Raw genomic sequence first — 25,135 nt, 5'->3', positions numbered from 1 at the left:
TTCCCATTGGCTTGGTGCTCCACTTATAAATGTCTTTGTCCTCTGACAAGTTATATTTGAACTTGGTACATTAGGACTCAGGTGTTTGTTTACTTACTCACTTGAGCTAATGCAAATGGTTGGCCATATTTACATGCAATAAATGTTTCAACAGTGAAACTGTATTTAGCATTTTTTTTTTTTAAATACATATTTGTCCCTGTGATAACGGGATTATTTTGCTCAATTATTATGTTGTTATGAAAGGATGCCTGATCATCATTTTGTCGCTTGCAGCATGAGATGAGCCAGTGATTTTGTTCTTCCTATTTGTATTTTGGTGGTTTTTAGAAGAAGAAAAAATGTGTTGCTGTTACTATTCAGATGGTTGTAGTTCCTATTGAAAAGCAGATATACTGGCATATAATTCTACAAAGACCATTTTTTCTTGCATTTGGCAATTTTCAAGTTAATTTATATGAGCTCTTTTGAAATTATCATCATCAACCGATAGGTTTTCCTGCTTGGTTGATTAAAATATATATATATAATTACTGAAAACTTGACAAAATGTGAATAATACATATTTTCTGTTTTCATTTTTATTGTTAATGTTTAGTTAATATTCTATAAATATTTTATATAACTGTGCATAAATAAGTTTATATTAGTTCAGTAAAGTTTCAGTAAATTGTTTTTGTTCTTATAATGTAATTATTATAAGTATTATAATTTTATTGCATTTCTTATTTGGTTGAATGTTAATATTTTATATATGTTGATTTGGCCTAAACATGAGAAATAAGATCATTATTATTATTATTATTTACTTTATATCTAGGTGAAATAATGTTCCATTTTCATTCAGTAAACATTTCATGTTTATTTTTGTAAACATTTTAATGAAATACTTAATCTGAAATGTACTTATTACAATATATAAAATAAAAAATGATCATATTCAATTTTAATATACTTAAAAATGTCATGCCAACAAATGGGTAAAACTCAGTGGATTGAAAGATAGTGGCAAAGATTGATAACATTTTTGAGGTCTATATATATATATATATAAACACACACACACAGAGAAATATAAATTGGTCAACTAATTTCAACTGCTAATTTCAGCTAGCTCTGTGGATCTGCTCCATGTGTGTCTGTAACCTCTAGGGGGAAATCCCTCCGCCCCTTTGTCAGCGTACAGCCTTGTTAACTGTCTGGTATAGGAAGTCATTTGCAGGGAGGAGTCATTTTTGGCATGGGACAGACGGCGATTTCTCTCTCCAGTGGCACTGGTAATTACCCATCCATCCCTCACACTCCCTCCTCACTCCAGCCCTAGAGAGGGGCAGGCTTGCTTTTCAACTCGGCTTGCCGTACCTCTTCTGTCTTCAAACTGTGAGACTTTAATTTGAATGCCTGACAATTATCACCCTGTTGAAGTGATACATAGATCAAGAAGAGTTTCCCCGTGGGATTCTGACAGCCGTGGATCTTTACTGCGCATTTGTGGGCCGGATGTGTACAAATGGATGTTTGACTGTAGATGGATATGTGCTTTTAGCTGGTTCTCAATGAATGGCTCGCAGGTCTGTTTTATTAGTCCCACTGTGAAGAAAACTGGGCAACCAGAAGGATTTGCCCTTTTGGTTACATGCCCAGAGCCATGCTTTGCAGTATTATGTTATTTAGTTAAGAAAAATGTTCATAAGAATAACATTTGATGTCATAAATACAGAAACCCTTTGATAGAGCTATAGTTCACAACCACAACAAATGACCAAATGTAAGTGTCAAGCTAATTTCACATGCTTGAGTTTGAATTAGAGTTTTTTTTAAGCCCTTAATTGGTCACAGTTTTACTCCTTGTTTATGCTGGAATGTCATATCTCTGAGTAACTAATTTGACTATGTATGTGTTAGACATTTATTGGAAAACTCAAAGTGTTAGCACTGGGAACTCCTTTCTTTTTGTTATTGTACATCTTTTATTCATACAGCTATCATGTTCTGCACACATTGCATGCCTGTTTTAATGATCTGAATAAATATAATCATCATAATGGGTTTAAATGATTAACCTGACTTATTTGAATAACTAAATAATATATATATATATATATATATATATATATATATATATATATATATATATATATATATATATATATATATATATATATGTAGAGGAATCTGATATAAACATGTGCAGGTCATATACCACCTCAAAACAACCAAAATAAAATTACATTTAAATAATAATAATAAAAAATTAAATATTATTTATTTATGCAAAATATAATTATGTTTTTTTTCTTTTGATTTTGAATTAAAATGTCTATATGTTTGGTCAGATTTAACCATATAATATTTTTTTAGAGTAATCTGTAATTTTAGTTACATTACATTTAGTTAGCATTACACCATCATTGTTGAAAACCTGCTATTGATTATATGTAAAAAAAAAAAAGTAATAATAAATGAATGGTCAGAGCCGATATCCTCACCTGCAGCATTCCGACACATAGCATGTAACACAGTTTGGAGTTTTAAATCCTAACTCGTGGTCCTTTCTGATCCTGTCCTCCTCTATCTCTCACACTTCATTTGCTGGTCAGTCTCGTAATATCCAAAAGACCAAAAATAAATCTTAAAAAAGTGTTAGGAACAAGCATCACAAAGAATGTGAAACTTGTGAACATTTTTATTAATTATTAAAGTAGGAGATGGTCCATTAACCAAAAATAAAAAATAATAATAAATGGGAGAAACCATAACTTCCTGGCTATACAGTAAAAAAAAAAAAAAACATTGCCTGTTAAATGTGCATTAGCTCAATAAGCCTAAAATAACTTTCTTTTTGGGGGCTGATTAAGTTTAGGAAACTTATGTTACCATAGTGAGAATTAAGTCCTAATTTAAAATTTGTTATTTAAATCTAACCATGAAAACCTTGAGATTTTAGTCTTTTTCAAATAAAATAGTAGCTGTACTTGCATGGCTAGAAAAAGCTGTCCAGGGTCATAACCAAGATGGCCCCCAACAGAAGGATTTTGACATCTCAGTGGGAAGCTTTACTGTTACTGTAAACACAGAGGAACTGTGAATGTGCTGTTAACGGTTTCTAAATGTTATAGGGAAGCAACATATAGACGCGTATATAACCAGCTTCACATTTCAGCCGTAGTTGATGCTGTTGAAACAATGGCTGACTGTGAGGACCTGAACCACCCGACCCAAGAAAACTGAACTACTTTTGTATGAAAGGTTTTTTTTCACCCCTAAACATAACCGTCAGTGGATCTTTAGCAGAATATACGAATGAAATCACCCACCAAAGTGCTGAAACAGTTGGGAGTTGCCATGAGAGTGTGTCATTGTTAATGATGTGGAAGCACTGTTTACAGAGGCTCTTTTCCGTTGGACTGCATGGGGATGTTAGTTTGTTCTAGTATGTTGTAGTATGTTCATACTGTACATTAGATCCTGTGCTCTGAGCAGTGCTCGTTCTGAGAGACTGGAGCATCACGTAGCTTCAGACTGCACTCTTTCTGAGGGCAAACTCATTTGTCTGGTAGCCTATCATGCACTTCTTTGGCACAGTCCATTGAAAGGGTGAGGTAAAAAAAAAAAAAGAGTACGTAATTGGCATCACTACAGGTAATGAGATTTGCATTTCTATCTGTTCTTTCTGAAAACAATATTACAGCATATGTCAATGACATCATAAAAGTTTTTGGGTCAGTAAGTTTTTTTGAAATAAACTTTTTTAGCAATGCATTAAAATAATAAAAATTGACAGTGTAGACTTTGGAAGTCTGTTACCACCATGGAATACTACTGCTACTACTGATAATTATTATTATTAATAGTAATACTAATTTATTATTATTATTTAAAATAATAAAAAGGTAATTGTGACTTTTTATCTCACAATTAAGACTTTTTTCTTGCAATTCTGAGAAAAAAAGTCTGAATTAAGAGATATATAAAATTGTGAGATGTTCACAAATACTATTTGTATTTATATTCTCTGGCGGAAGCAAAAAATCAGAACTGTGATAAAACTCAGAATTCCAAGAAAAAAAAAGTCAGATTTGCGTGGTATAGACTCAAAGAATTTAAACTCAGAATTCAGAAGAAAGTCTGAATTGTGAGATAAAAAGTCATAATTGCCTTTTTTTATTTTATTGTTTGTTTTTCTTTATGTGGTGGAAATAAGTATATGTGGTATGAAATAATTGTATTTCAAATAAATGCAGTTCTTTTTTTTTCTATTCATCAAAGAACCCTGAAAAAGAAAATCCACAATTATTTGAAGATATGAAGCAGATATGACATTTATTTACTTAAATTTATTTATTTTATTTTATTTTTTTGCAATTTTCCTGACAACATTTAAACGGTAGTCTAATCGGAAATGTATATCTCACAAAGGGATTTTATATCTTGCAATGTGACTTTATTCCTCACAATTGCACTTTAAATGTTATATTTTTTTATTCATAGGTGGAAATGGAAATGCACTTCCATTTAACAGTGCACAATGTTTTTTAACAGTTTTCTTACTCTGCCTCTGAAACGCGTTTCTTCTCGCCCCACGTCTCCAAGCCCTCTTATTTCTCATTCCCTCCAATCACCTGTCACGTAGAGACCACTTTTCTGGTTGGACTGTTATTTTCCTTTCAAGATGCAAGTATCCAGCAAAGCTTTAATCCCATTAAAGGTTTTTATTTCATTGTATATGAATGTTCAGGCTTTTAAATTAGAGTTAAAATGCTAATTAATGTGAAATTACATCTCACACAAACCACATGATGCAGCACACTGCTCACATATGCTGTGAACACACCAAACCTGATCTGACTGGACGCTGCCTGTGCGAATGAGTCACCAAGAAGATTAAACCCGGTTGAGTGTGCAATCTAGGTTTGAGTGGTGACACGAGAGCAGGGTTGTGCATCCGCCCTCAGGGCTTCTGAGTAAATGAGGAAATGGCATCTTCATGATGATCGTGCATTGAGCTGCAGCTTTAATGAGAGGTCTCGCACCCGTTACTTCCCCTTCAGCGCATGTATTCAAATGTGCCCACACACAAACATGCCGCCCCACCCACGCCCAGGGCCAGCGGACACTCGCTTCAGAATCAGCAACAGCTGGGACTGTATTTAACTCATTCACAATCAACCAGTCTTCCCTGAAGCAAGCGTGCTAATAAATGTCTCTTTCTCAGGAATCGGGGGCGAGGAAAAGCTCTGGTGGAGGATGAAGACAGCACAGATGGAATGGAGACCGCAGAAACAGGAAGCACACAGGAGACAGGTAACTGCAGCCTTGTCTAACTTTCACCCTGGCTTGCTTTCCCTCTCTGTTCCTCTCTCCTGCCCCACATATACCCTCTTTAAATGTCTTTTCCCACTGCTCTGGGTTTCCTGTATCAGTCTTTTCATTTCAGCCGTCACATCCCCCTTCCACAGGCCGCCTCTCTTCTGAGGCAGTTCCAATGATAAACAAAATCACAATGTGGAGCCCAGAATTGATTTTCTTTCCCAGCTGCGCAGTCAATCTAACTCAAACCTCGGCCGGCCGAAGAGGAGCTTTCTAGAGGCTCGGCCGTCCACACTCCTTCAGCAGGATTGATGAGATTTTCACCCGTCTCCGCATGGCTCCGCTCTCTAGCTCTAATTGAAAGGTTTTGACTCCAGCCACAGCCTTTCTGTTCTGGAGTCAGCCCAGCACCTCTCAAAGCATGTGATTGAGGCTCGCAGCAGCCGGTGGAAGCTAATGCCCGCTGAAAGCCTTTTAAAATCCCATCTTCCCCTCATTTTCGTGGCCCTTTTGCTGGCTCGTGGCCCTCTGTTGACGGCATGATGTACATTCAGGTTCACAAGCAGACTAATTACATGTTTTGGATACAGTTGAGTTAATGTTATTTAGCTTTAGAGGGGTTTTTAATTAGTGGTATTTTGTGAAGCCATCAATATTATTGTTTTTCATTCTTAGTCCTAACTTTTAAGTGTTGTCACCTAACTAGTGCGTCATTTTGATTTTAAATGTCATTTCAAATTTTGGGGGTTGTTTAGAAAAGATGTGCTGTTCTTTTGTCATCATTATGAAAGCATTCAAATTAAATGGATATTATTAACTACAAGAAAAAAATATTAATTTGTTTAAATGACCATAAGTTATATATTTTCAAATTTAGACTAATATTCAACATTTTGGAGTCTCTTCTGCTCACCATATCTGCATTTATTTGTTTAAAAAATACAGTAAAAGCAATAATATTGTGAAACTAAAAACAATATTGTGAAACAATAATATTGTGAAACTTTCTAGGGAAAGTCGTGGCCTAATGGTTAGAGAGTGTGACTCCTAACACTAAGGTTGTGGGTTTGAGTCTCAGGCTGACAATACCAAGACCGAGGTGCCCTTGAGCAAGGCACCGAACCCCAACTGCTCCCTGGGTACTGCAGCATAAATGGCTGCCCATTGCTCCAGGTGTGTGTTCAATGCTGTGTGTGTGTGTTCACTGCTGCGTGTGTGTGTGTTCACTGCTGTGTGTGTGTGTTCACTGCTGTGTGTGTGCAGGGTTCCCGCGGGGTCTTAAAAAGCCTTAAAAGCATTGAATTTATTAATTTGGAAATAATACCTTAAAAAGACTTTAAAAAGTCTTGAATTTTGATGTCTGGGTCTTAAAAATTGTGCTGTATGTAACTTCTCTTTACTGTAATTTTCCTCAAAAGTTTCATTTGTCAACCACGTTTATTTTGATTAAATGACATAGTATAAATAAAGAGTGGCGGAACCAATAATTGAGAACGCAACGCAGCCCCGAGTCACAGTACAAAATACTGCGAACATGTGATGCCTTCAGTAAATGAAGATCACGTGCTACAGCACCACAACCATAGACTGCAAGTCTGCAACACAACACACAACACAGACCTCAAGCAACAAGCAAAGGAGAAGCGCGAAAAATCAAAGAAAATCTCAGCATTCCAGAGGAAAGGTTGACTGACGCCGTTATATTTTTAACGTTTGATTTTACGTTAGCTAGCTACCAATTTCATTCTGAGGTTATGGGGAAATCTAAATTTAATGAAGCGTGGCTGGATAAAAACTCTTTTCGTCATTGGTTAAAACCAGTGGACAGCAACGTTTTTGAGGCTTTTTGCACCATATGCAAAAAAAGAAAGGATTCAGCTAGGTACAAAGGGGAATGAAGGCTCATGCCAAGTCTTCCAAGCACATGAACGCTCTCAATGGACAAAAACAAACTCCTTCAATCGCCTGTGTGTTTCAACCAATGTGCCTGAAGCGGCAGCAGGAGCCAATGTTAGCCAGCTTGTGCTAGCGCTGAAGACCCTCCAGCTTATGACCGCAACTAGAGTGGATTTGCACACAGCTTTTGAAAGTGAAAGTGACATTCAGCCAAGTATGGTGACCCATACTCAGAATTCGTGCTCTGCATTTAACCCATCCGAAGTGCACACACACAGAGCAGTGAACACACACACACACACACTGTGAACACTAGGGCTGTCAAAATTGCTCAAAAATGATGTTCGAATATTCCCTCTAAAAAATACACGAATATTCGAACTATTCGAACATCTGGTGGCACATGTTGTCAATGACGCGCATTACGTCAATAACAGACAAAAATAATACAAAGAGACATAACTACTTGTATAGGTAGTCTATTTAAGTTTAAACATATATGACAACGTATTACCTACACAAAAACAAGGAAATCAACTAATGGCCAAGACTGCAGACCTCACGCTCTCTCACCCTCACGTTCTCTGCACATAATGGTTTAAATGAACAAACAAATTTTTGTGCAAGCAATTTAAGGTCGCGACTGTTGTCCCAAATATAGCAGGCTTCATTCAGTGATTGAAACAAATATTATTAATATTAATATTAATTGAAGTTTTACAGCATATAGAACTGACATTGAATGCTCCGAGCGAGCTGTGCTGTGGTAAACATGGAACTTTTCCTTGACATGAAATGATAAATAATCAAACCTCGGATCCATTGCTTGACAGAACTCCCCGAAGCGTGCCCCATCCGCGATACTGATCAGTCTCATGTCCTTACAAATGAACGAAATTATTTGATCCGTTATGGCCTCTTGTCATGTTGCAGACAAAGTGCTTGCGGCGGGCGATGCAAAGTAACGTTAAGTGTCAAGACGTGACTGTTTAGCTGGAGTTCCACACATTATGCCATGCTCATTTGGGTGCACATTTTTGAGATGTGACCTCATGTTGCTAGTTGTCGAATGGTATGCTAACTGTATCGTAAATAGCTTGCATACAACAATCTCGCGGGTCAACAATTTTACCTCATTTTCTCTGCTGCGGTCGAGTTGGGCTCTGCACTTGCTGGCATCTTCCATGAAGACGCGTCAACTTTCAGCAGTGATGCTGGGCCAGACAGTGAAAGTGAAAGTGAAAGTGACATTCAGCCAAGTATGGTGACCCATACTCAGAATTTGTGCTCTGCATTTAACCCATCCGAAATGCACACACACAGAGCAGTGAACACACACACACACTGTGAGCACACACCCGGAGCAGTGGGCAGCCATTTATGTTGCGGCGCCCGGGGAGCAGTGAGGCTGTGAGACTTCCCGCGACTCCTGTGAGGCTGTGACCTGTCCCTGAACCCTCAGGCGCGCTAGCGCCCACTCGCAAAGCAGACAAACACGCCTCTACTACCGCGAGCCTTTTTTTCCACATTTTTTTTTATTCGAATATTAATTTTCACCTTCGAAATTCGTTTTTTTTTAAACTATTCGAATACATATTCGAATTTAGAATATTCGTTGACAGCCCTAGTGAACACACACCCGGAGCAGTGGGCAGCCATTTATGCTCTGGTGCCCGGGGAGCAGTTGGGGGTTTGATGCCTTGCTCAAGGGCACCTAAGTCGTGGTATTGAGGGTTGAGACAGCACTGTATATGAACTCCCCCCACCCACAATTCCTGCAGTCACGAGACTCGAACTCACAACCCTTCAATTGCAAGTCCGACTCTTTAACCATTAGGCCACGACTTCCCTATTGGGTCCACGCCAACAATGAAAGCCGAGGTGTTGTGGACTCTTAACACAATCACTAAACACAAGTCCTACAATGGAAATGAGGGTATCTCAGAGCTTTTCAAATGCATGTTCCCTGACTCTGACATCGCTAAAACGTTTACTTACGGTCACGATAAAAGAGAATTTGACGGAACTGGCTGTCCTTGATAAAGAGATTGCTGCCCTGAGTGAAAAGCCAAGGAATTGACTGTGTTTCTTAATTTAATTTATTGTTGAGTTCTGATTTTCAATGTTTATTGTTCAGGGGTCTCTCAGTTCCCCAATATTCCCAGCATGGAATGAGTAGCTAGCTAATGTTAAAAACAACTTAACATTGTTGGCAAACTTTCTTGTGGCCTACTGAAATGTTTTTATTTTTCACACCTGCTTGGCTTATCTTTTACCCATTCCACATTTGGAAAATAAATGAACACAAGTTCAAGGATTTAGTTTTTCTTTGCTGGAAGGGATGTGAAATAGGTATTAATTTTTTATATAAATGGTCTTAAAAAGACTTGAATTTAACTTGAAGAAACCTGTAGGAACCCTGTGTGTGTGTGTTCAATGCTGTGTGTGTGTGTGTGTGTGTGTTCACTGCTGTGTGTGTGTGTGTGTGTGTGTGTGTGTGTGTGTGTGTGTGTGTGTTCACTACTACATGGATAGACAAGATTTATTAAAATCCCATTTTGCCAGTTGTGAATTACACCTTCAAGTGTCACAACTTTGAATTACTCCCCAATGCTGCAGGATCCTATCGTAGTAGTTTCTGCATTGGTTCTGTGAAGCCTGCATGGAGCTGTAATAACTAGTGGTCGACTGACATGTGTTTTTTGACAGCTGATGCCGATTTCTTGGAAAGCAGGGGGACCGATAGCCGATATAAAGCCGATATGATTTTAAAAATTATTATTGTTAATATTTAAGAAATTTTAAATCATTTAACAAAGGATTAAAAAGTAAATGCGTAAAAGAAACATACTTATACTTTGGATGACAGTATTTTTCACAAATAAATAAATATTTATTACAAATATAATTTAAAAGAAAGTTAACACTGTAACCAACAGGGCACTCAGTGTTCTGGGAAGTTTGTGTGCATATTTTTCAAATAAAGCCAGGGTAACCCTCATTTTACATACAGCACACAGTGAAAATGACATAAATATGACAGTGGGCAAATGCATAAAGTGCAGTATAATTTGAAATCACGAGTTTAAAGTTTAAAACATTCAATTCACACGGGCCAACTGTCACACAGAAAACACGTGATCATGCTGGATACACACTTCACAGCATCTCACAGCTGGTTTACAAGGTTTAAATGTTCATTAGTCATTCAAAGATTTGTTTAAAGTATATAAATGGATATTTGCTTAGTGCTGACTGCAGCCTTTCTATTACTAATAGGCCTAATATAAAAGCAGTAAATTTAATACTTTTTGTATACATTAATTTCTTATTAGACAGACTTCTATCCATATTAGACAGAACTGTTAATGACAACGAACAAGAGAGAGAGTGTGAGCACTGTGTGCGCTCAGGCACTGTCGCTCTGAGCGCCGTCAAATCAAAAGTCCCGCCTTGAACACATCGGCCAAGCAGAAAAACTTATCGGCCGATATATCGGCCTTGGCGATATATCGGTCGACCTTTAGTAATAAATAGGTGAATGGTCCTGACACTACTGATGAGCTAAGGTTGCTTTTGAGGTTGAAAGTCAAGTCACTTTCAGGTACATTTTTTTTTACGTTGAAAGTCAAGTCACTTACACCTTAGAGGCTAGAAATGGTAAATGGTAAATGGACTGCATTTATATAGCGCTTTCAACAGACCACATGGCCATCCAAAGCGCTTTACAATTTTGCCTCACATTCACCCATTCACACACACATTCACACACCGACTGCGGTGTCTGCCATTCAAGGCGCCATCCAGCTCGTCGGGTAGAACACCCCCGCAGTCAATATTACGAGCTGGCATCATTAAAGATGCTGTCAGTAACTGCTTAGCCTCCTGAACCCCCAAAATAACCTCTGTGTCAAGGTCACCATTGAAGTAAACGGCACCATAATTATGAAAGTCCCTTAAGTACCAAGAACTACTCAAGATTTTAATCTTTTTTTTTTTTTGCTGGTTCTTGGCGGAAGCTGTCAGCCTTTTCATTCTTTTCCCCAAGTGCTCTTCTAACTATATTTTTACTTTTTCTAAAGAAAATGTGAGTGATGTTTGTCTGTGCGAAACCCTCAATGCTAGAGTGTTGCAAATGGTTGCCAGGGCATTGCTTTTCAGTTCTCAAAGGTTTTCTGAGTGTTTCAGTTATTCAGTTTCTAGGTTGTTTTTTTCTTAGGGTGATTATAGAGTGTTTTACAAATTGCTGTTTAGATGCTAAACATTTAGCACATTGCGGTGTTTGTAGCATATTGCTATTCAGACACAAAGGTATTCTTAATTTGCATCTGAAACCGAAGTGTCTAATAGGGACTATATTTGTTTTAAAACTTCACAACTTTTAAAACTTCCTTTGCAAAGTATATATGCAGAAATACTATAGATAGTATGCATGAAATTCATATCCACTATTTTGTCATTGTCACATGACCTACCAGCGTCAGTTGCCTCATGCGATAGTAAAGTGATGTTGCTATTCATTTTGTAGCATGTTCTGAGTGCTTGTATGTTCTTGCCATCTCTAGAGTGTTCTGAGTGTTTGTAGCATATTGTTTTTTTAGATGCTAAGGTATTCTTAGTGTAATTTTAGCATGTTGCTGTTTAGTTGCTAAGGTGTTCTACATTCGTACTGTTTCTAGAGTGTTTTAGTATTCTGCAGTTCATTTTATAGGTGTTGGTAGCACATTGTTTGCCACATGTTAAAGGATTCTTATTGCATTTAGCATGTCACTGTTCAGTTTATTGAGTGTTGAAGAGTCCACACCAAGTGTCTATGGGAATTTTTCGCCCATTTTATCATCCACGAAGTGGAAATAACTGATTGCTTGGAAAAGTAATGGCACATCTCTCCAATTTGAGAAATCAATTCATGTCTGTTGTAAAAAGTTATGGGATTAAGCCTACTGGTTGAAGCTTATTATGAAGTGTCTCCTTTAGCTCAGATTCCTCACCATACACATAAGTAGGGGTGCTCCGATCACGATCGGCCGATCGTTAATGCGCATCTCGTCAGTAAAGCCGGTTCTCTAATCAGCGGTTAATTCCATCAGGTGTGTGATTTCACATAGAGCAGCTGTTACTACACAGAGCCGTTGTTAACTGAGAAGATGCGCCAATAAACGCTGAAAATGAACGTGGATTTGCGCATCTTCTCAGTTAACAACGGCTCTGTGTAGTAACAGCTGCTCTATGTGAAATCACGCACCTGATGGAATTAACCGCTGATTAGAGAACCGGCTTTACTGACGAGATGCGCATAACGATCTGCCGATCGTGATCGGAGCATCCCTACACATAAGCAATGTTAATACTGATGTCTTCATCAACAAGCACCAGCAACTAGTTTTCTTTGCAGACTGACCCTAATTTGTAGTGTCTGTTGTAGTCTGTTGAAGCTCTATCCGATTAGACTGCAGTGGTGAATACAGGAGGTGGTTGACTGCAGCTGTGGTTTCAGTGCGGTCTATATAAGACCACAACTAGGTCTCGACTCACTAGGCGCTCTTAGTCACAGGTGACTCACACCTCTAATTGTCCACATTGTGTACATTCTGAAGCAATGGTTTTCCCAGTTTCTCTCTTATTAGCACACGGCACATTTGCTCGGCATATTTCCCCTTAAATCAAAAGGGATACATACGTGTTTGCGATCAATGAGGGAAATGAAAGATCATGGCTCTTTCTTTACTTTTGTTTTGCAGGCTGCTGTTGACATTGTAGAAATCCAGCCGTTGTTCACATGTCATTTGGAATCTTTAAAAACGAAAAATACTGCCCTGAAACTGAAAGACTGGATCACTGGAAACAATTAACACTGTTCAGAATAAACAAACATTTCATGGATGAAAATTTATTTGAGGCAAAGGTACGCAGACAGAGGCCATTAATGCTTGTCAGTCTCATTAGCTGTGACTTTAATTTTGAGGGATTCAACACTTAACACCGACATGGAAATCTCACCTTTTGGTTAAAATAACCACTTGTCTTTTTGATAAATGCATCACCTGTTTGATTACTCCACAATGAAAAAAAAAAAAAAAAAAATATATATATATATATATATATATATATATATACACACACACACACACACACACACAGTGCTGGTCATATAATTAGAATATCATCAAAAAGTTGATTTATTTTACTAATTCCATTCAAAAAGTGAAACTTTTATATTATATTCATTCATTAAACACAGACTGATATATTTCAAATGTTTATTTCTTTTAATTTTCATGATTATAACTGACAACTAAGGAAAATCCCAAATTCAGTATCTCAGAAAGTTAGAATATTACTTAGGACCAATATAAAGAAAGGATTTTTAGAAATCTTGGCCAACTGAAAAGTATGAACATGAAAAGTATGAGCATGTACAGCACTCAATACTTAGTTGGGGCTCCTTTTGCCTGAATTACTGCAGCAATGCGGCGTGGCATGGAGTCGATCAGTCTGTGGCACTGCTCAGGTGTTATGAGAGCCCAGGTTGCTCTGACAGTGGCCTTCAGCTCTTCTGCATTGTTGGGTCTGGCATATCGCATCTTCCTCTTCACAATACCACATAGATTTTCTATGGATTTAAGGTCTGGCGAGTTTGATGGCCAATTAAGAACAGGGATACCATGGTCCTTAAACCAGGTACTGGTAGCTTTGGCACTGTGTGCAGGTGCCAAGTCCTGTTGGAAAATGAAATCTGCATCTCCATAAAGTTGGTCAGCAGCAGGAAGCATGAAGTGCTCTAAAACTTCCTGGTATACAGCTGTGTTGACCTTGGACCTCAGAAAACAGTGGACCAACACCAACAGATGACATGGCATCCCAAACCATCACTGACTGTGGAAACTTTACACTGGACCTCAAGCAACATGGATTGTGTGTCTCTCCTCTCTTCCTCCAGACTCTGGGACCCTGATTTCCAAAGGAAAAAATTTACTTTCATCAGAGCACATAACTTTGGACCACTCAGCAGCAGTCCAGTCTATTTTGAAGCGAGACGCTTCTGACGCTGTCTGTTGTTCAAGAGTGGCTTGACATAAGGAATGCGACAGCTGAAACCCATGTCTTGCATACGTCTGTGCGTAGTGGTTCTTGAAGCACTGACTCCAGCTGCAGTCCACTCTTTGTGAGTCCCCCCCCATTTATTAATGGTTTTTATTTCACAATCCTCTCCAGGGTGCAGGGTGGACACAGAGCTCTGAACGGCCAGCCTATTTTGCATTGACCTTTTGTGTCTTGCCCCCCCTGTGCAAGGTGTCAATGGTCGTCTTTTGGACTTTTTTTATTTTTGAAAAAATATTTTTAGGGTGACCTATCCCTTTTAACCAACCAAACGACCAAATCTGTCCCTAACCTTACCCGTATCCCACCTTAATACCAGCAAAAGTGTTTTGCAATTCAGCATGAACACAATAAGTACTCACTGTACCTATAAAATACATATTTTTCGAACTGAGAACTCACTGATGTGCAAATCATGATTGGTAACGTAAATAAATGATGCCAAGTTTGTTTTTAACAGCTTTTTTTCCCTTCTCAATGTAGATATAATGGATCACATTAAAATATATATTAACATATTTTTAAATTACACAAATTTTACACTATCACTGTAGTTTATAAATTAATTTATTAAATAGGTGAATACAGCTGGAGAAACACTCAAGCATTTAAGGTTTAATCTTATCAGTTTTGTCTAAAATGTGTGTGTTGGTGCAGCTGCAATTAACATGGATGTTTGTCTCCTTCTGTGTCTCTCGTCAGTCACTAAAGGGGAGCAGGAGGAGACAGCGGACGCCTCTGCCGTGGCAGTTTCAGCAGAGGGGGAGGAAGAGGAGCAGTCATCATCCCCTCTTCCTGCGAGCCCTGAGACGGGGGCGGCACAAACATCATCAGCCTCTGGAGAAGCTAAAAGCAGGTCAGAGCAGCATCCTCTCGCCAGGCTGAGTCACCGCCAGCGTGGGAAGTGTGTGCATGCAGATGTGTGTGTGTGTGTGTGTGTGCGTGCGTGTGTGAACATTTGTGAATGGCTTCGTGTTTTAAGTCTTTTTGAATGAATTGAGCCTTTCTACCAAAATCTCAAAATGGAAGGTCAGATGATGAATGCCCGTTAGCACACGTGTGCTGAAGTATTGCTACATTTGCATGTATTGCTGTTGGCTACCGTTCTCTCTTAACATGGGGGATGGGCACTTGTTCAGCTTGCTAAAAGAGCATTCTGGGTAAAGACGACTGCAGTGTAGGAACCCAGGAAGAAGTGCTGGTGCGGCACAGCCCTTCAGCTCAGAGTTCACTGTGTTTCCAGGCACACAAAGAGCAGTAACGTGCTACATGAGGCCAACTGCAGTTGCATCCTGTGTGCAGTATAGAAAAAGTTTCTGTTTACATTCCCCAAATGTGCAGTATAGACACGTTGCTGAGTACTCTATCTCACAATGCAATGTGCTCAATTTGACCTTACATTTATAGTGTGACATATGACACAGAAATAATGATGATTTTTGACATTATTAGCTATGGGTGAAAATGTTAAAAATCGCATGTTACTTCTGTGTTGTTCATTGTTCAGAATAGAGTAGTAACTTACTGCTATTAGTAGTATACACTGTATTCAGTAAATATACAAACAGTGGGTTTGTAGATATGTACATGCCCCTTGTCTGTTTGTTTATGCTCTCAGCTGAATGGACCTCAGTGTTGATGTTACACTACAAATTTAAGGTTCCCCTGCCACACATGCACAAACACACATAAACACACAAACCCCTGTCCAAACAGTCAACTCACCACGGCCGCAGCTCTCCCAGGCTCCAGTCCGTGGAAGGCTGTTAAGGGCTCTTTAGGATGGACTGTACTGCTTGTGAGGAAATTATTACTTCATAGTTGTATTGAAGTCTTACACACATGCTATACAAATAATGTAGAGTCGTGCATTATTTTGAGTGATGACGGCTATTAGTGTTGTCACGGTACCAAAATTTCAGTATTCGGTACCGATACCAGTGAAAATCGACGGTTCTTGGTACCAAATTCGGTACCAAAGCAAAACACAAAAATATGCTAATTAAAAAAAAATAACTTTTTATCACTAAAAATAAAACCAATGCCATTCTTTATACTTATTTACAATTGTGTAAATATAGTAATATAATTAAATATAGTAATATAATATAATTATGAAAAACAGTAAACAGTACAGTTTCTCCCAAATTTAATTTCTTTTAATTTATGAAATTTAACCATTTTATTTTTTTGTAAATAAAGGGGATTTGCTATTAAAATTAAAACATGGAAGAAATATTGTGTGATTAATTTTTAATTAACAGTAGTAGCAGTATCACATACATTTTACTAAATAATAGTAATATTTCTAGCACAATGCCTTTATGTAAAAATTTACTTTTAATGAATGCATATTTGTCATTTTAACTGAACTTAAGATTGGTGGTAATGCTTAAGATATTTTTGGTCATTGAGGGTTTCTGTATAAAAAAAAAAATATTGTAATAGATCATATTAATTATTATTAAAAGATAATACTTCTACTAATTCTACTACCATACTAACAGTATACAATGCACTATGGATTGATGAGCTGCTGGTTCATGAATATTAATCACGTTGTCTGCGTTGGGTCTGGAACTGATTTGCTGAAATCAAAACAGGGACGGTATAATAGATGAGCGCCAGCCAATGAAATTGCCATTTGCGCATTAGGTCCGCCCACTACCAGGAGAAACCGGTATGTCTTCTGCTTGTTCGAAAAATATGAATAATTCTAAATGAACTCCATTATTTTGACAGGAGAAGACAAAGAATATAGTTTACATGTAGCATGTCGATTCAGCGTGGTAAGACTCTTGCTCTCTCTCTTTGCATGTGTGAGAAACAGCGCTGTCAACAAAGCAACGGCGAGTCGTGCGCCTCCACACAGAGTTTACAGTTTGGCAAATACCATAGACAGTAAAAGAGGCAAATACAGGTGTACTGTGCGTCCATTGAGATGAATTGAAAAATACAGATCGCTTGATGGAAAGAGAACTTTGAAGCGCTCAGTCAGTGTTCAGCGAGTGAAAATCTGCGCCAATCTTATAATAGCCTCGAACACACACAATGGCAAGTAAAATCTAATTGATTAGCCAATGGCTAACAATAGACATAATTTAGTCACCCAGAGTAAAATTTATTCACATATGCGAGTGATTTACTCGCAATGTAGAAGCTGTTTTGAGGGGTCGCCGTGATTACCTTCAAATTGACACTGGTTTTACTCAAATGCAATGGTAAAATGCTTATGAAGTGACGCAGAACAGTTCTGGTGATGTTGTTTATGTATTTATGTCCTCATTGAGACGGCAGATGCTGAAATTACTGCAAGCGTCACGAGCTTCAGTCTATATGTAGTAAACAAACCCACACGTCTCTGCCATTCATTCATTCACACAGAGACGTGCAGAACATGCAGAATTCAGATTTCAACCAACTTTTGCGGCTTAACATTTACAGATACTGGTCCATACGGAGATTTGATTTTATTAATTTATGCTAACTTTGACAAATTCCGTGACTGTCCATATTTAAATGTAAGTTGATTTTGAGATTCCGTCCGAGCGCAGGAGATGCAGATAACATGATCTCGACCCTTAAGAAACTTTCATTAATGCTGTCCTGTAACAAATCTAAATATAAAAGTAAATGAATTTTTAATTGCTACATTGAAATTAAAATGTAAAGACTGTACAGATATTATAAATCGCGAATGTAAATAATTGGGAATCATGTAATAAAAATAAAAACAGTGTACATTTCATTTATCCATTATAACATTTATGAAGTCTGTTTGCTTGGCTGTTTCCTTATAAAAATATCAGAAATTTGTCAAGTTTTTCGTCAGGTGTCTTTTTTTAATTATTTAATGTCATTACATTGCTGTCTTGCCGCCAGCCAATCACTGCACTGCTGATCGTGGTTTCGAGTATGTCGGATTATGTCGGATCAGTATTTACTGTTTTCCTCTTTAAAGGTGCTGTATGTAGGATTGACACCGAGTGCTTGAACTAGGTACTGCAGTCCAAATTCAAAATATTGGAGAGGTTTTTTTTTCACCTCGCCCCCACTTCTCAGAATTGACTGACACGCAGGTTGCCAGATTGATGACACCAACAGGAACGAGTGCACTTGACGATGAATGAAGTTAAATATGCTGTGTTTTGCACCAACTGGCAACCGTATGATGACAACACAACACAACAGCCTCACTGATAATTCAGAGTATGAGGTCAAAGATTTTTTGCAAATACATTAAATGATACTTAGTTTTTACACATTTATCACTAAAAGATTTTATGTAGCACAAATGGATGTTTTCCAAAAATTTTGTTTTTGTCTGTCATGAAGATCTGATGGCTTTATTTAAAAGCTTTAAAGTAGGAGTAACTCATAATATTGCCGTTCAGTTGAATCAGTTGTGTCTAAATGTTGTGTAGCTGTATTTAAATATGTTAGCGTGAAGCCGTCACTCTTATTCCAGTGAGGAGTGCTAGTTTAATTATTGAAAATTTTCCAATTTTCAGGGAGCGTGAAAATAAAAGACACAGCATGTGTGAATTCTAACACTCCCACATACTTATTAGTAGTATAAACGTTGGTTTCACAACCTACGTGCTTCTCCTTTGAGTGTAGCAGTTCAAGAATTTAAAGTAGCATTTGCACCCTTGAAGGAGGCGTCATTTGTTGAGCGTTCCTAATTAAAGTGAACAAGTGAATCCCTTCAAGAAGGGCCCTTCCAGAAGTCTATAAGTGAGGGTTACAAAGGTAAAATGGTGCATAATTACATAGAAAACGTAATTACAAATGCATATTTATTTGCAACTACTATATTAGCAGAAATAAGAGATTTATGTTGTAAGAACATCTAATGGGATGATGGACGCTGTGCGGCTTTGTCCTGGTAACTTTCCAGGAGAAGGTAATGAGGAAATTATGTTTTTAATTGCTCTCATGGCCAAGTGTGTTCTTATGAGTTTGGAATGGCATGAAGGTGAGTAATTGATGACAGAATTTGTGTTTTTGTATAAATTAATAAAATAAAATAAAATAAAAAACCCGCTGGCAGGGAAAGAGTTAATAAGCCCCGCCCATAAATATTTCTGACCCACCCTTTCCATGCCGTATTTTCCCTCACATGTGCTCTTTTGTAATGTAAGTCCTTGGAGCATCTGTGCATTTCTTTTTTATTTTATGTTCGTTTAATTTTATGGAAATGAACCATAATGTGATAAAATGTTGTTGGCAGTCTCTTATAATAGTGATACAAGATTACAAACTGATACAAACTGTTTTTATTTTCATTTTTCAAATTTTTTAATACATTTGAAAGAAACCCATAGTGTGATTAAACAATGTGTCAGGCCTTATTCCAAAATGAACATGTAGAAGGATGCATTTTCTCCAACTTTCAGTTAACAGTGAGAAGCGTTTGGATTGTTTCCTGTATTGAGTTTTTAATCATGTTAAAGTAATGTTTAATAATTTCCTAAAAATGGTTTGCAGTGTCACAATTCCACCCCAGCTAAAAATAATGTCCATTTAATTTTACAACTTTCTGAACACATTTAACTGAAAATGTCATAAAAATGTTCAGTTTATTTCAATTGAATGTTCAGGATAGCTTGTCTGAATTAGTAACACTAACTGAGGGGGCGGGGCTTAGGTCAATTGTAAATATTTTCCTGCCACACTTGTTTCTATCATACAAGTTTGAGCTGCTGTTAAATAGCACAAAATATGCAAAGGTGTAATTAAATGAAAGAAGTAATGTCAAAATGTATCATCTTTTACTAGTAAATTAAACAACATTTTAAATGTGTGTACAGTACTTTTCTTAAACACTAAAGTGTATTTTATTGTATAACTTATAACTTGTATAACTTTATTTTATTGCAAGTGTTGCAATTTTGGATCAGTAGATCTCTGAGGGTTAAAGGAAAATTCTGCATTTATCCGAGACATTCCTTTAAATCGTTAGAGAACTGTAATACATGCCATCTTGTTTCACTGGCTAACCGCGTTCCTCTGGTCTCCTCACAGCGAACAGCTCTGTGCCTTCTGTTACTGTGCTGGTCGAAGCCTGTTGGGTCAGGGGGATCTGAAGCCATTCAGGGTCACACCCGGATATGACCCTCCACTCCCACAATCCTCCACAGAGGAGGGCCACGACTGTGACGACAAGAATGGGGCTGCCAGCCAATCAGGGAGGCAGAGGGGCCCAGAGAGGTAAGCTGATTGGCTGAGGCGAGTGGAGCTGTCGTTTGATATCGGCTCTGATGTGTAGCTAAATAGGGCTTCTCTCACGACTGTTTTTTTCTTCTCGGTCAGTCCCTGTGAAATAGATCGGATGGTATTGGTCTTGTTTGTGTTCTCTGACTGTGTTTGTAAGGGCTCTTCTGAATGGTAGGCCTGTTACAGGCAGAGGGACGCTGATATCTGATGTCACTGGTTGAATCACCCTCATCTGGATGAAATTTCAGGCAGAGACTGTTTAAATATACGGATCATTCCAGTTAAATATTGCACTCAGTGCTCTAGTATTTGTGTGTTTTTGCTTAATGTCCTGGAGACAGACTTGTGTGAAGCAAACACAGGATTTGTCCTAAAGTGAACTTTGCGTCGTCTCCCCAAATGGCAATGCTTTTTTTGTCCCACATACTTTAATTTAAAGCATATTGTAGTGGTTCAGTGTCTTCTAAAGCTATGCTATGATTGTTGTACGCTTCTGTTAGTTTTGGTAGTACACTGCTCTTATAAGTTTACAGTAGGATTTTGAATGTTTTTAAAGATTTGGCTAATGCTAACTGAAGATACATTTATTTGAGCAAAAAAAAGAGTAAAACCCGTAATATTGTGAAATATTAATAAATAATTGAATATGTAATAAAATATTCTCTAAAATAAATATTTATTTATTTTAAAATGTAATTTATTCCTGTGACGCTTATTTGTTGCTCAATAAACATTTCTGATTATTATCAATACTGAAAACAGTTGCGCTGCTTCATATTTTTGTGAAATCAGTGATAATTATTTTATTTATTTTTTGGGGGGATTTAAGTTTAGCGGAGAATCGCATGCAGTAGGCTCGTGCACTCTTGACAGCAAAATTGAAAAACTTTCATGACTTTCTAACGTTCAGAGTTGGACATTATATAGTGAAATGTTAGTTATGCACAGAGGTGGAAAGTAACGAATTACATTTACTCGCGTTACTGTAATTGAGTAGCTTTTTTGTGTACTAATACTTTTTAAAGTAATTTTTAAAATCTGTAATTTTACTTTTACTTAAGTATATTTTGTTTGAAGTATTGTACTTGGCTACATTTTAAAACACATTAATTACTGAGTAAAAAAAAATAAAAATAAAAAAAATAAATCGCTCCCTGGAAACTACGGCAGTAAATAATGGGCAGGAGGGCAAACTGGCGCTAAAATCACAAGAAAGATGCAGACGGACAAAACAGGCGTTAGTGGTGCAGACACCGCTGAAAACGAAACCCCGTCATATTCTGAAGTTGAACTCGAAGGAAATGAAGTGAACCCCTGGTCATATGTATGCTCTATTATGCAGTGTAAGCTGTACTTGCCTAGGAAGACCAAACTAGCAGCTTATAAAATCTCGACAAGACATCAAACCTTCGCAAGAATGTAGAGCTAAGCTAAATAATTGCATCGTTGCATTGGTGGTTAAAATGAAGCTTTGACATTTTAGCAAGAGGTTTTGCACAAATTAGCCAAAAAGACAGTGGTGAGGAGTGTGCTATTTTTGTTTTAATGATGTGCGCGCGCATTTATAGTGCATTCTTTCACTGATTCAGTCTCCTAAAATGCATTTAGAATGATCACAAAATTGAAGATATAGGGGCAGAAAATTCACATATTTATATAATTTCATATATTAAATCAAAATCACACAAAGAATGCCATCTTTTCCTCCAAAAATCATCATGAATATATAAATACATATATATAACAGTTCAGTAAACAAGTTAATTAAGAGACTTGCGTTTTAGACACCATATTGCCTTTTTTAGCTCTATTTCTACAACAGAAAATAATTCCAAACACAGCCACCAAAGCACAGTTTTGCGTCTCTGAGCAACGTGACAGTGTTTCGTTCCTGAATGAATCAACCGTTTAAATGATTCGGTTCAATCGCAATGACTCACTTATTAACAGTGACTTGCTGACACATACTGGCCATTTTAATTTCACATTTAAAGTATCTTTTGATTGTTTTAAATAATTCATTTCTTATCATTTCAAATGAGTATTCAACATTTTGGCCTGGTTTCACACACAGGGCTTAGCTTAAGCCAGGACTAGACCTTAGTTAAATTAAGATATTAAAGCGACTATTACAAAAATGCCTTAGAAGAAAACATTACAGGTGTGCATCTTGACACAGAACAATGACACTGACATTTGTTAAGATATGTCAGAGCAAGATATTTTCAGCTGAGACAGTTCAAACATGCATTTTAGTCTGGGACTAGCTTAAGCCTTGTCTGTGAAACCAGGGGTTTATGTCTTGTATATCAAAACATTATTCATGCATTTGTAACTGCAGGTTAAATGCATTCTTGTCCTGCACTAAACAGTGTAATACATCTAAATGCCACTTCCAATGAATCTTCTGCATTTCCTCTGCATTAAAAGATGAGTTTGTTGATACTGATTTGCCTGGTAACAGCCCAAATGTTTTATTATTCTAAATAACTGATTCCTTTAATTAAAAACAACTAGTTTGAGATTAATAGACCTATCACAGGGGTGTCAAACTCAGTTCCTGGAGGGCCGTAGCCCTGCAGAGTTTAGTTCTAACCCTGCTCCAGCACACATATCATGTAGTTTTCAAATAAACCTAAATGATTAGATTAGCTGGATCAGGTGTGTTTAATTAGGGTTAAATCTGAACTGTGCAGGACTGTGGCCCTCCAGGAACTGAGTTTGACATCCTTGGCCTGTCCCATTTTTCACTCCCTTCCACTGTTAAAATGTAAAATAAGTAATTTTTACTCTGAGTAAATTTTAAATGAGCTACTTTTTACTTTTACTTGAGTAGATTTTTAGACTGGTACTTTTACTTGTACTAAAGTAAAATTTCATTAATGTAATGGTACTTTTACTTGAGTAGAATATTTTTGTACTCTTTCCACCTCTGGTTATGCACTGAGGAAAACAGCACATCTCAAATGCATTAAACAGCACAAGTACACAAGAGTCCGTCATAGCATCTGAAAGGGCGAGCTGCTTTAAAAAGTTATTTTTTTTAAGGCAATTTTGTGACTTTTCCTACTTTATACACAAAAAAGTGCAAAACTTTGTCAAATTTAGATTTCTTGATGATTTGATATTTTATAATAGTGATTTTATAATTTCAAAATATAAAGCAAAAAGTAAAAACGAAAAACTAATCAGCCCATTAGTGCTCCTCTGCTGCCGTCTACTGGTTATAGTAACAATTAGATTTATTTTTTTATTTTATGTAAGTGTTTGTTTACCACTAAGTATATTTTGGTCATCCCATTAAAAATAACATTTAAATTTTATTATTTTTAATAGATTAAAGTGCTGGAAATAGTTGTATGAAATGCTTGAAAGTCATCAAAAAGTGCTTTAATTCCTCTTTCAGAAGGTTGTTCAAACCCTGAAATTAATAATATAATAACATTCCACTATTTCTGCCACAAATCCATGGACATGGTTAGTGTTACTATTTCTGGTTTTCTGTCGGACATCAGTGCTGTTTGATCGGTTGATAATTCTCTGCAGAATTTGAATTCTTCTCACTAGATCTCACAGCAACCTTATTCATTCTTCGGCGATTTCAAACTCCTCTCACTGGATCTCTGTGCAGTAACAGTGTGGTGAGATCAACACTGGTACTAGAGTAAACCTGTTCTGAGCTCAGACCAGTTTGTTTGTGCTGCACTCAATAGCCGCGTTTCCACTGTCGGGCCAAAAGCAGGTGTGCTAGTGCGTGCCAGGGCCGGTCGCGTTTCCACTGTCACTTCCGGGGCTTGATCGGGCCTCATCACGCCAACGGCCAGGTTTTTTGGCCTGACAAAAACCTTGGACCAAAGCGGGCCAGCTGTGGCTAGAGGAATAGTTCTGAACAAAGGCGGAGTTTCTCCGAGAGTGTCAGCGCCACGGATCATTTCATGAAGCTAACAGCTGTAACACAAGCATTAAATACTTTTTTAAATACGTTGAGCTCAAAACTCACTTTCAGTCAGCAGCGAGTGTTTGAAATAACTTGATCCAATGTAGATTATAATCAGCATACAAGGCAGAAATATTTATAAGCGATGCAAAAGACTGCACGCTAGACATTAACGTTACCATAGTAAACATGGTAAATATGACCGCTGTAGAAATCAGACATCAGCTTCTTAATCTCTATCACAATCGTGTATTTATTTAGTATCATATTATATCTGTCATAAGTCTCGTCTTGAGAGTTTAGCTCCGCGTAGCATATGTCATCAAAATATAATAATGGTTTTGTTCGGTAGCTTTTATAAAAATATATAAATGATTATGCTTTCTAAATGTGACGTATATATGCTATTGTGACTTCAAATAAACAGAAACAGACTCGACTGAATAACAGAATATGTTCATAACATTTTATTTCTGTGTGACTAAAATTCAATCCTGATAAATTAATTCATTATGATCAATTTATCTCTTATTATAGTAAAGCATCGATGCTTTCGGATTTAAATATTTGACAAAGCATGCAAACAAACGGCCGCTATTATCACGCTAGTTCCAGTGACTTATTCCTTAAACTTAGTCCTTATTAATTAGCTTTCTGATAACTTCACTTTGT

At 37.3% G+C, this 25,135-nt stretch overlaps 1 protein-coding gene across 1 annotated transcript in view; it reads left to right on the top strand.

The window, feature by feature from the left end:
* kmt2cb (lysine (K)-specific methyltransferase 2Cb) overlaps positions 1 to 25,135 on the top strand; it is a 115,093-nt gene that overhangs the window by 7,304 nt on the left and 82,654 nt on the right. The window contains exons 3-5 of the mRNA XM_059564122.1: positions 5,216 to 5,304; positions 15,010 to 15,163; positions 20,335 to 20,520. Coding sequence (XP_059420105.1) covers positions 5,216 to 5,304; positions 15,010 to 15,163; positions 20,335 to 20,520 — 429 coding nt within the window. The remainder of the gene's footprint in view (positions 1 to 5,215; positions 5,305 to 15,009; positions 15,164 to 20,334; positions 20,521 to 25,135) is intronic.

Source organism: Carassius carassius, chromosome 12 (assembly GCF_963082965.1).
Source record: "Carassius carassius chromosome 12, fCarCar2.1, whole genome shotgun sequence".
Taxonomy (NCBI): Eukaryota; Metazoa; Chordata; class Actinopteri; order Cypriniformes; family Cyprinidae; genus Carassius; species Carassius carassius.
The sequence above is the reverse complement of the archived record's forward strand: the minus strand, read 5'-3'. Positions and strand labels throughout refer to the sequence as shown.